The sequence below is a fragment of the Aquila chrysaetos genome, chromosome 13 (assembly GCF_900496995.4).
Source record: "Aquila chrysaetos chrysaetos chromosome 13, bAquChr1.4, whole genome shotgun sequence".
Lineage (NCBI taxonomy): Eukaryota > Metazoa > Chordata > Aves > Accipitriformes > Accipitridae > Aquila > Aquila chrysaetos.
The window spans coordinates 30,934,562-30,946,912 of record NC_044016.1 but is presented as its reverse complement, the minus strand read 5'-3'; the positions used below and the strand labels follow the sequence as shown (position 1 = coordinate 30,946,912).

At 43.7% G+C, this 12,351-nt stretch overlaps 1 protein-coding gene across 1 annotated transcript in view; it reads right to left on the bottom strand.

Moving 5' to 3' along the window:
- Positions 1–10,086, bottom strand: part of TARBP1 (TAR (HIV-1) RNA binding protein 1) — a 40,534-nt gene extending 30,448 nt beyond the window's left edge. Inside the window, exons 1-8 of the mRNA XM_030035072.2 lie at positions 9,186–10,086; positions 8,988–9,085; positions 8,033–8,102; positions 6,997–7,145; positions 5,216–5,268; positions 3,284–3,381; positions 1,886–2,021; positions 724–820 (exon numbers count right to left, since the gene is read on the bottom strand). Coding sequence (XP_029890932.1) covers positions 724–820; positions 1,886–2,021; positions 3,284–3,381; positions 5,216–5,268; positions 6,997–7,145; positions 8,033–8,102; positions 8,988–9,085; positions 9,186–10,050 — 1,566 coding nt within the window. The 5' untranslated portion in view covers positions 10,051–10,086. The remainder of the gene's footprint in view (positions 1–723; positions 821–1,885; positions 2,022–3,283; positions 3,382–5,215; positions 5,269–6,996; positions 7,146–8,032; positions 8,103–8,987; positions 9,086–9,185) is intronic.
- Positions 10,087–12,351: the final 2,265 nt, after the last annotated feature.

The window sequence follows — 12,351 nt, the reverse complement described above, 5'->3', positions numbered from 1 at the left end:
CATTTTTGCCTCGTTAGGACCAACTTAACTTTACCAAGGAACACAATTTAATTTTCCCAAGTATTAAAATCTATCTGAAAGTTAAGGAATGACTAGAAGAATAGTGCTACTCACAGATGACACCTTTTAAATGAATGCACATAAGTAAGAGACACTGGTAAGTACTATTTCTGTATTTCCAAAAGGAAATTCTGCTCAGACAAGTTTATGGCCATAACACAACACGGAAGAGTGTCTGCTCATCTAGAAAGCAAGCATGTCATAAGACAACCAAAACATGAATACTTTAACTACTGAATAATTAAGGTCTTGCTATTTCAACATTAACGGTAGTTTTATCATTCTGGTATCATGAATACTTTTATTCTCTTTGGTATTTCAGGAAGGTCCATTTAGTTTCTGTCTGTTAACACCTGAGTTTATACAGTGGATATAATAATATAATACTATTCTGTAGCTACTGCATGAAAACCCTACAAGAAAACATCAACTAATAAAAGGTAATGAAAAAAATACATCTTACGAAAACCAAAGTTAACAGAAGCATACCCATACTTACACATAGCACAGTTTTTAAGTAGTCACTAAAAGAAATGGCAAATCCAGCAAAATCACTTGTTCCCTGTTGTATTTAGCAATTTTTTTACCACTGTTTACCCTGTAAAAGTGTTTAGTGTATTTCTATTACACCAGGAAGAAAAAAAAACCCAAAACCAAACTCACCACATCTGTCAAACGCATAGCTGTTTGAAGAAGATAGCACTGAGCAGCTCCACGCAACAAAATCTGATGTGTAATCATAGTACACTGGAGGACATCTCTGGAAAGAGGAAATATATGCACTGAAGAAAACACACACTTAGGAAGTTTAAACATTTTAATGTATTTGCTAATTATTAATAATTTTCAATATATGAGATTGTATTTAGCAAACATATTCTACTAAGTATAACACCATCATTGCCTGATCAGACAGCAAACAATCCAGAACCAAGACCACTGCTACATGTACTTTCAAAAACTGATATTAAAACTTGAATAAACATATACCTGACAAAACAAAAAGCGTGGGAAGGGGGGCCAAAATGAAACCAAAACTAAAGGAACAATCCCCATGATCACATCAGTTCAAACTGATAATTTAATATTTGCATATCTATCTGTAACAAATACAGAAATAAAATGTTTGCCATCAAATTCTCACTCTAGCACAAAACTGAAAGAAACCTTCAGTTATCTTTTATCAGCAGAGGTGTGTCTGACTTTTTTTTTTTTTGCCTTTTTTTCGGTAAACCACTTTTATCCAATATTTCTTCAACCTCCAGTAAGATTTTCTTTTAAAGCTCAAATTTTATTAAACTGGAATAACGACTGCATATTAAACTGGAATAATTTTTAGTGGCTCTATGAAGTGAAATCAGACACTTAGGAAGCATCAGTGTGATTAAGGACAATACGCATGCCAAGAACTTTTACCTAGCCTTTTATTTATATGTCTTTCAGTTTTCAATTTTATGGGCTGTCCCCTGATACAGCCTCAACTGCCATTAAACAAGGTTTTAATGTAATTAGAAGAAATGAAGTTGCTTGATATATCAGTTAGGAAGTATGGAAGACCAGGGAAAAACGATGCCAAAAAAGAAGCAATGACAAAGATCTGAGATGCAAAATACTTGTTTTTTAAGTCACACAGAGATATAAATACATTGATTCTTAAATTGCTTTCCTCTGTGAATTAGGACATAAAGGAGACAGAACCTTCCATTCCCATGCACAACTACCACATCCTCCCAGATGTAACAACCATGAATTAAATCCTGGCTCTCTAGATGTTCAGCACATTTCTTTAGAAGTCCGTAAGAACACAATGCAGTGTACATTTTACCTTAAAGCATGAAGTCCTTCAGTGCCCAGCACTTTACACACTGGGATATATGCCAGAGCCATAGAAAGAAACAAAATGGGAACAGCACACCAATGCCTACTTGTCATCTTCTGAATGAATTTTAACAGGAAACTACCTTAAGATAAAAGTAAACAAAACAAACAATCCAAAGTGATTTCTTGTTGTCCAATGCATTTAAATGACACAGACCCCAGCAGGAGAGTTATGATCATTTCTGGAAGTTAAACGAAAGACAACAGAATAATTTCCTGATTATTTCAATGAAAAAAGTGCATTCCAAAAGAAGTCTGTCAGTAAGGTAGTATGACAAGGAGACAACCAGAAATAAACCTAATTTTGGCTTTGGTGATCTGCATTATTCACCATATTCAGTAATGTAATTTTAACTCTGACTGTTTTGAGTACTAGACAATGCCTTTTTTAAGCTGCTAGTCAGTCCATGATGGCAGACCAAAGTACACGGCAACTCAACTAGTTTAATGGATGCTGGCATTGCCAAAGCAAGCCCCAACAAGAGACCACAGCTACAATTTCTAGAAACAGGTCACCCAGTCTCAGGGTTGCTAATCACAGACCCTCCATATTGTGATAAAAATATATCTGCCTTGGGACAGGGCAGAGAAATAGGACATATATGGCATTACAAACATGCAAGGTGTTTCCTACCAGAATATGTACCTGTAGATACAGGATACTGAACGGAGCTGGTTCTACTTTTATTTAATTCAATTAGACCAGATATTAAATTCTGGTCTGTCAAAGGTTGCTCCTTCTTTTCAGCCTGCACTAACACCAAAATTTGGAACAAGCTCAGAAATCTTCCTCCATCCAAGCTCACAATAAAAGAATCCTTATTCAGCTTCTGCTTCAGCACTTGGACCAGCTCTTTTGAATGCCTAATTACACAGCTTGTGACTAAAGAAGTCGGGCAGATAGGTTAAAAAAACAAAACAAAACAAAAAAAAAACTCAAATCAAAAACCCCACACCAAGACTCCCCAAAACAAACAAACAAAAAGAATAGTTCTAAAGATTTTGCTCAGCAGTCTTATCTATGCTGACAAATAAAGAAAAAAAGAATCTGCAAATACTGTTCACCTTCAGAACTTAGGAGTTTATTTTCTTAATAAAAAAAGTAAGTCTGCTTCAGTTTGCCCCTAAAACAATTTTGTAGCTTAATACTGCAGCATCCCTCAAAGCCTCTGAAGACCCCTCTCTTCTCTGGAAACTCCACTGCCACAAGTAGAACTACTCCTTTTTTCTCGGAAGTAACGTAGAAAAATAGTGGCAAATTTTTACATGAGATACAGAAAAGGGGTCCATAGTTTTTATTTGGTTTCTGTATTTAAGAAAAGGTAATGGTGGAATTGAAACATACCTTTTTCTTCCTGTGGAAGAAGCATGATATAAGTAGCCAAAAACTTCTGTAGCCTCATTCCCAAAGGAGGACAGGCTCCCATTAACTGACCTGGTGTCCTGGTGGGTTTTAAAACATCAAATACACAATGAATACGTTAACAGCTACAAGTAGAATTGCCCTAAACTAAAACAAAGTGCAGTTCAGTGGTTAATTCACTGCAGACTGCTCCAACAGGCCACAGAGATGGAGTGCATCAGCTTGCATCCTCCACTTACCCCAGTATTCCAACAGCACCCAGCAAACACACAGAAGACACGGACAGTCACAACAGCATGACTCTACCTGGCCACCTACAAGGACATGGTGGCAGCACACTCCGGCATTCAAGCGCAGCCTCAATTCAAGTTACTCAGGGGTGAGAGCACCTTACATCGAGCCCACAGTAAGAAACAGCACTGTCAGTTCAACCCTGTGCCCGCATCCACAGAATGACACGGGCCTCTGGGAGCAGGCTGCCGAGGTCCATGGGACAAGATCAGTGGTATGCAGCGGGGATGCAACCAGTCTGATCTGGAGAACAGTGAAGAAAAATCACCTACACAAGTGTGCTGGAGAGCAAGGATTTCTTCCTGGAACAGGTTATAAACTCAGGATAAACAAAACCACTGACCAGCACAGAAGCTTTTAAAAGTAGAGATGCAAGAAACACTCCACAAGACCAACAGAGACAACCAGAAGTCTCAGGATCCTGGCTATTAAGGATTAGCATCAGACAGTCATGAGATTTTACAGTTTTCTCTCATACAGCTTGACATTAACCATAACAACTTTGTATATCCTTGGTATACTCAAACATGAGCCTCCTCTACACGTGCCAACACATGTCACTAGAAATACAGAAGCTAAGAGAGAAAATTATGAAGCATTGATCCAACACAGCCCTAACATACACACTGAAACACGCAGCACTTGCTTCAGACTTCCTGTCCGTGTATGCCCATGGAAAGCATACCGCAGCCAGCTAATTGAGATGAGAAATGCTAACAGCTGCACGAGCCCAAAGGCGTCACATTTTTCCTGACATGTTTAGCTGAAACAACCTATTCTGACTACCCTTTATCCAGAATCACCCAATCCAAACCGCTCACCAGTTTAATAAGCGACAGTCACATTCTGTGCCACCCCCCACCGAAAAAAGAGCATCAAGAGACAGTATCAACTTTCCTAGCTGCCTAGCAAGGTCAGCCAGTCAACACTCCTCCAACATCGTTCTGAACCGAGTTTCAGATTGCTAGCTGAATCACCCAAGCCACTGCATCTGGCATAATGCTGAGTGCATGAAGCACATTCAGCACTTTATTCCCCGTTCTCAGTACTCTCCATGCAAGTATCACAAAGGACTGAATGCCATCAGTACACTGAATGTATAGCAACTTACAACTCCTCAAACTTTTGTGTGTCCTTTATGTATCTACACCAAGGGAGGCTACTATCATCTGTTGACTGCAAATAGTCTCCTGTGAAAAAGTATCAATTTCCCAAAAGATAACCAGGCACTGTCAAAAACCCACTTCAATCAGTTATGAATTGGCAACAATCAGAGCAGCCCCTTCTTTCTGCATGGCAAGAAAATGAGGAGGTAAAAAAATACTTCACTAAGTTATTCATTTATTATATTTCCAAATTAGTATTTTAACACAAGATGTAAAATAGGACCTTGAGGCATCCCTATGTTGCTATTACTAGGATAAAACTGAACCTACTTCATCTTCCTCGCAGCCACCCACCTTTCCTGAAAAACTCACTACCTGTCAGTGAGTTTAGCAGCACCATTTGCTCATTAATATGTTTTCCTTTATCCAAGATTTTACCCACATACTCAAACCAGTATTATGAGTATACGTATACATAATCAATACATTTTAAAAAATAAATAATTCAGTGGCTTACCTGCTATAGAGGGAACTTTCTGAGAGGGCATCCATTAATGGTCCAATAACAAACTGATAAAAGGAAACAAGAACAATGGCTAAATGTACACTTGCAAGGCATTATTACATAGAGACTAATTAGACTTATGTCACCAGACTTTAAAAGGACAGAGTCAGAAATTAGAGAATACTCTCACTAGTAGTAAATAGTAGGAGCAAAATAAGGAGCAAACTAAAGAGAAGAGGGAGAAGGACAATAAACAAGCTAAGCAATTTTTTCACTAGGTACATTTCACATTTTCACAGCATTGTGAAAGGTGCAGGCAAGTAAGAAATCCTTTCGGGAAACAGATGGAGAAAAGATATTGAAACATGAAATAAAAGAAAGACTTGGGCCAACACAAGTAGAAAGATTTAGGGTATGTTTTAAGGTTGACTGGATTTCAAGTTAGTCATCAAGAAGCTGGCTTTATTTGTATAAAACAGAAACGTTAACCTCTGAGGGCAACGCTCCTTCTATGAAGGAGAGAAGAAATAACAGCGTCATATAGATCATTCCTTACTACAGTGTAGGCTGGTTGGCGAGTCAACCTACATATGATACTAACAAAAAAAAAATTAAGAACTTTAAACTTACAATATTTCTTCCCACATATGGAATGTTTTAAAGTGTAGTTTTTAATGGGATACAGTAATATACTGATTATACTACAGAGACATTCACCTCCTCACAGGTTTACCTAGCAATGGATCTTCAAAAATCCATCCTTGAGTAGGAGACAATACATACAGACCTGAAGTCTTTTGACCAGGTTTATCCCAGACATTGTTCAATCAATTAAATAATAATTTTGGAGAGGTTCAGGGGGCTCTGAAAATCTGAAGCATCAATCACCCCTGAGAATTTCACCTCTGGTAACTAATCTCAATAAACTGGGAGCCAACTTTAATTAGAGAGCATTAGTTTGTGCCCTGGTTTTGGCTGGGATAGAGTTGATTTTCTTTCTAGTAGCCCCGATAGTGTTATGTCTTGGGTTCAGTATAATAAGAATGTTGACAACAGACTGATGTTTTCAGTTGTTGGCAAGTAGTGTTTACACTAAGTCAAGGGTTTTTCAGCTCCTCGTACCCAGCCAGCAAAAAGGCTGGAGGGGCACAAGAAGTTGGGAAGGGACACAGCCAGGACAGCTGACCCAAACTGGCCAAAGGGATATTCCATACCATGTGATGTCATGTCCAGTGTATAAACTGGGGGGAGTGGGGCTGGGAAGGATCACTGCTCGGGAACTAACCGGGCATCGGTCAGTGAGTGGTGAGGAACTGCACTGTGCATCACTTGTTTTGTATATTCCAAGCCTTTTATTATTATCATTGCCATTTTATTATTGTTATTATTATCATTATTATTTTCTTCTTTTCTGTTCTATTAAACTGTTCTTATCCCAACCCATGAGTTTTACTTTTTTTTTTTTGTCCCAATTCTCTCCCCCATCCCACTGGGTAGGGGGGAGTGAGTGAGCGGCTGCGTGGTGCTTAGTTGCCGGCTGGGGTTAAGCCACAACAGGTTGAAATATGGGAATGAATGACCGCACTCAAAAACACATTCCCTCTAGCCTGGCCATTTTTCAAGTAATTATATATTTGATGCCACTTAGAAATGTTGCTATCACTTGCACAGCTAAGTAAGAGGGTATTTTTGCAGAACATGCCTAATTCCAACACTACTGAGACAATTAGCGTTAAGATACATTACAAATTAGAACATCTGTTTGTTCTGGCAAGTAACAGTAACATCCTTACCTCCAAAAAACCAAGTGAATTTGGAAGATGCTTTGTTTCATAAAGCTCCAGAAAATGAAGAATGCCTTCCTTTGTCAATGTTTTATTCTCGCTCTCAAACATTCGTTTATAAATGCACATGTGCCATGATGGGTGAAACAACCAACAACCTGTTACAAAAGCAAATTCTTCTAAACTGACACAGAACTGACAAGTGACACATTAACATATTAACACACAACATAGTGACATTCTGGACAACATCATAGTCAATTCACAGGATATTTCAAAAAGATGACTGTACATATTAGATTTATAAAAATACCCTGCTAAATCTCCAATACAAAAAAGAAAATTAACGTGGCTTTCAAATATTACCCTCTAAATTTTAGTAGTTACAAATTAAAATGACCAACAAGTGGAAAAACCACATCCTTTTTCCTGCAACTGTCCTCGTACTAACATTGTATTCACCTGCAACACTTTCACATTAATTGTCTTCCCACTTTACAAATTTCTTAACATCTTGCACTACCTAATTAGATGTGCTTCATTTTGCCCTACAGAATATGACATTACATCCTTCAACACACTGTCTCAGCACTCATTTTATTTCTTCTCCCCCCACTTCCAATGAGTTGGGTTTTATTCTCCCTTTTACGGAGTTGTGCAGGTGACTTGACTCATATGACCCCACTCCAAGAATCTCTGGCTTTTACTTTATTTTCACCTCAGCTGAAGTAAAGCAAAACGTAGTGGAAAAGCACCATTTAGTTGCGTTTGCTGACAGAAAAAAATATTTCAAGATAACACAGTAAGCAATAAGCATATGCTAGGATTTCTTCTCAGAGCAGAGCGGCACTGCCTGTGCATGTTTGCCAAGCAATCTATGCATACAGCAGACCCACAAAAACTGGAATAGCCACCCAGAAAACAGCTAATTTGAGAAACAAAACATAACAAAAAGCTGCTACTAAAATGGGGGTGGGTGGGGTGGTGATGGGGTGACTTAATTGCCTAATATTTAGGAGATGTTTCAGAAAAAGTTATGTCTTACCTTTTTCCCCTGATATAGCATGCTCATATAAACTGTTTAGTTTTGGTAGTACTGGCTTGATGACATGGATCTGAAATGCAAATCAGAGTTAAGTAGTCAGTTTACATCTCAAACCTAGGGACCAGCACTTAATCATGGGCTAGAATTTACTATCAATAGCATTAATATAATAATTGACAATGCAACTGCATTTAAATAAACCTGCAATGTCTGTGCATCTGATGCTGGCACTCAGTATGCAACACTCAAATCGTAGTTTAACACTGAAGAAAAACTGTTACTTCCATGCTGCTGTATCACAAGAAAAATACTTCCTAATAACCAACCGCTCTATTAATCAAAAATATAATAAAACCAGCACAAATCTCTGAAATTAAATGTTTTGGTAAATACTTTTCCTCTCAGTTGGAGGACAATTATGTCCAAACAAAATAAAATAACTACAAAGAGGTAGTCACAGCTAACAGTTAACATCACAATACCACACCATTATGGAAGCCTGGAGTCAACAGGAATCTTTCTGCCAAGTACACTGGACACCGAGTCAAAGTCGGTAATTTTCATCCAAGGCCACAGGTGCTTCACCATACAGCTGTAGTCCCCTCTACTGAAAACAGGGTATGAAGTTGCTGTAGCCTGATTTTCACTATGAAACAGGTTACCTGAGGCCTTGCAATAAGCTGCAACCCAGGTTCTTCCTTCTTAGTTCAATCCCCTGCTTTAACCAGAATGATTTCAAAGACAGAGTTCTGAATTTATTCCAAATGAACTACCCGTGCCACGTTTCAAGTCTCTAAAATCCAAAATAAACACACTCCCGTTAATGCTTACTTGGATACCCTCCACCACCAAAGGTGGAAATATTTTACCCCGTAACAGTATTCGCAGTCCACGGGCCAGAAGCAAGGCATCGCCTACAAACCACGGCAGGCGTAGATTCTTCCGGCGCTCCTACCTGGTTTCCTTCCAAAGTTTCCATGATCAAAATGTAAGTTTCCCAGAACTGCAGAAGTTTCTCGTTCTTCTCAGCAGACCACCAGAAGAGGCTCGACTCTAACAACAACAACAAAAGAAAAGAGAAGAAAACCACTTTTCTCCCCCGCCGTCCAGAGTCCGGGTGGAGCCCCGCTCCCCGCCCCGGTCCCCGCCGTACCGTCTCCGCCGTCCGCGGGGCAGCGCAGCTCGGCTCGCTGCCCGCCGCTGAGGTCCAGGGCTCTCTTCAGCAGGTAGCGGGCCCGCTTCCGACACAGCCCGTCCCGCTCCGTCAGACCCTCCTGCACCAGCCGCCAGAACCGCGGGCACAGCCGCGCGTCCGGCCCCGACCCCGGCGGGCCCCGCGGCAACACCGCGTCGGCCAGGGCGCTCAGCGCCAGCAGCGCCCGCCCGGCCCGCGGCGGCCCGCCGCCGCCGCCGCCGCCCAGCAGCCCCTCCCAGACTCGCCTCAGAGCCGCCGCGTTGCCGCCCAGCGCCGGCAGCAGCCGCCCGGCCGCCAGCGCCGCCGCCGCCTCGCCCTCCCCTTCCTCCCGCACCAAGGCCAGCGCCGCCGCCACGCACCGGGCCACCAGCGCCGGCTCCTCCAGCCGCGGCGCCGCCGCCGCCAGCGCTTCCACCGCCGCCTCCGCGCCCGCCCCGCCGCCCGCCGCCAGCTCCGCCAGGGCGTCGCGCGCCAGCCGCGCCGCCAGCGGCGCCCCGCACAGCTGCACGCAGTGCCGCAGCGCCCCCCGCGCCGCCCGCGCCAGCCGCAGCCGCTCCCCGCAACCCCCCCCCGCCGCCGCCGCCGCCGCCGCCGCCTCCCCGCCGCGCAGCAGCGGCCGGCACCGCTCCAGCGCCACCTCCCAGGCGACCCGCCGCAGCGCCTCCTCGGCCTCGCCCGGCGGCGTCCCGCCCGCGGCCAGGCGCTGGAGCAGGAGGCGCAGCGCCTCCGCGCGCTCGGCGGAGAGCGGCGCGCAGACGGCCCGCAGCAGCGCGCAGGGATCCCCGCAGCGGGACAGCAGCGCGTCGGCCAGCACCACCTCCATCCTGCGGGGCGGAGGGGACGGCGGCGGAGCGGGAAGCGGGGAGCGACGCGCCTGCGCAGCGGGGGCGGGCGGGGCCCGGCCCCCTGCGCGGCGCTGAGGGGCGGGAGGCGGGAGGCGCCTCGCCTCGCCTCAGGCGCCTCGGGCGCGGGCCCGCCGCCCGCTCGCGGGTGGGACGGGCAGGTCCCGTGGGTCGGTCGGTCGTGGAAGTGCCGCGAGCGTGGTGGCCGTCGCGCCAGGGCTGAGGGGAAAGCGCCGGGAAAGCTCTGGCTGCCTGCATCCCTAGCCCCTTGTGTGTTCCCACGGGCTGAGCAGAGGAAGGCCTAAAGTGTCTTGGGTGTCAGCGCCGCGTTTGAGGCGGTGAACTTCCTTCATTGTGTGTCTTGGAAACCCTCGTTACGCTTCACGCACCTTGCAACACAAGGCGGAGCAGCAGGAATACACAAAATGCCCAGTGTTTTCTTCCATCTGTCGGGCTTGTTACCACTTAATGCCAATGTAAGTTGTTGAAACCAGTCTTCGTTGTCATCGCAGCATCCCAGAAGTTTACCTGAATGCCCTGCGTCTGCCACAAAAAGAGACCGGAGGCGTTCCTGGGCGCTGGCTCCCTGCCATTAGCTCATTACAAGGCTCCAGGCCACTGGCACTGGGGCCAGAGAGCAACTACCAAGCAGTTTAATGTACTAGTGCAGCCAAAGCGTAACCAAGAAAAGCAACCCGATTTCCAGTAAGTGTAAATTCACCATACAAGATTACAGTTCCCATGAAAAAAAATTTATAGAGATCAGCACATCAAAAATGGTGGCAAGCTACTCTCCCAGAAGACATGGTGACAGGCGAGGGCAAATCTGAAACCTTCCATTCCTGCGAAAGCAATGGACAGCAAATTCCCTGCGCAGCAGCACGGATACAAGATAGTTTCCAATGGGTATGGGAGCGGCTAAGCCGTATTTGCTTAGGCAACTAATGAAAAAGAAAGAAAGACTGAAAGTTTTCAGTGTGAGCTGCCACTTGATCACTGTCTCCAAATCACATGAGTACAGTCTCTCCTTTTCCTGGCTATCCATTTTCCCCAAATTTTATTAGAAATTTGGTATCTTTGAGAGTCTACCGATTGCAAAATGGCTGGAGCTCCTTATTAGAAATGGACCTGTAGTGTGACTATATATGTGATATATTCTAGCAAGAGAAGGTGGAAAGGAATTATTTTAAATCCGCTAGCGAACACAGTGTCCGTATGCCTTACCACTCTGCATGTTACATATAAAATATAGAATCTAGAAAAAGCTCAAGAAAACTGTTCAAACTGATGCATTTACTTAAATGTAAAGTGAAACCTAGTTCTTTGTTTCATATGCAGAAAAACGTTTTTCAGAGGACATGTATATTAGTAAATAGGATGCTTACAGCTGGAATCTCTTTCATGCCATAATACATTTTGTTTGCTTTTCCATTTGCTCTGACATCTTTAGCAATTCTTCCATTTGTTACTTATAGCACGCAGCCTGATGAATTGTGGGTGTTTCTTTCATCAGGCTTGAAAAAGTGCCAAGCAGGGTATCCCTTCTTTATTACAATCTTACTCTTCCCTTCCAGGCACCTGTAAGATGAAGCGCTAAAGGTCTGCACAACTAGTAATCAAAATGGAATAAAATACTAGGTGCTGTTTCTCCATTATTGTCTGAATTCTGCCTTGCCTTTATTTTTATCACAGTGGGGCGCCAAATCTAAAGACTTATTACATCAAGTTAAACATCAGCATTTAAATTTGGACTGTTTCACTGCAGATCTTCTTATCAGACCAAAAGAAGTAGGTGAGAAACTAAGCCCATGAGAGATCAGGCTGGGGAGCTTCTGAGTGGAACGTGATGTGGAAAGATAAAAAACAACAACAAAACCAAAAAACCCTGGAAAAGTGGATATGGAGTTAAGAGAGAGAAAAGGAGCAAGGAGCAGCATTTTGTAATTTTCAAATGGCAAGAGCCACAGCATTCACACCCTCACGCCGTACTCATTAAGTGTCCTCATGCTAGGACCCTAAATTTGTGCTTTCCAGCTCTACAGTTCCAACACGTACCCCTACCTCACCAAAGACCATGTCCCGTTCTGTTTTCTCCACTTTCCAAGCTTATCCCAACCCTTTCCTGCCTTCTTCCCAAGCCAGCCCTGCTCGCAGGCCCCCACCCTGCCAGCTGCAGCCACCTCTAGGATCCCAAAGCCCTTTCAGCTTAGGCTTACTGCACCAGCCTCAGCACTCAGAACATCCCACACCTGCCGATCTCTCATATTTAGAAGATATTCTGC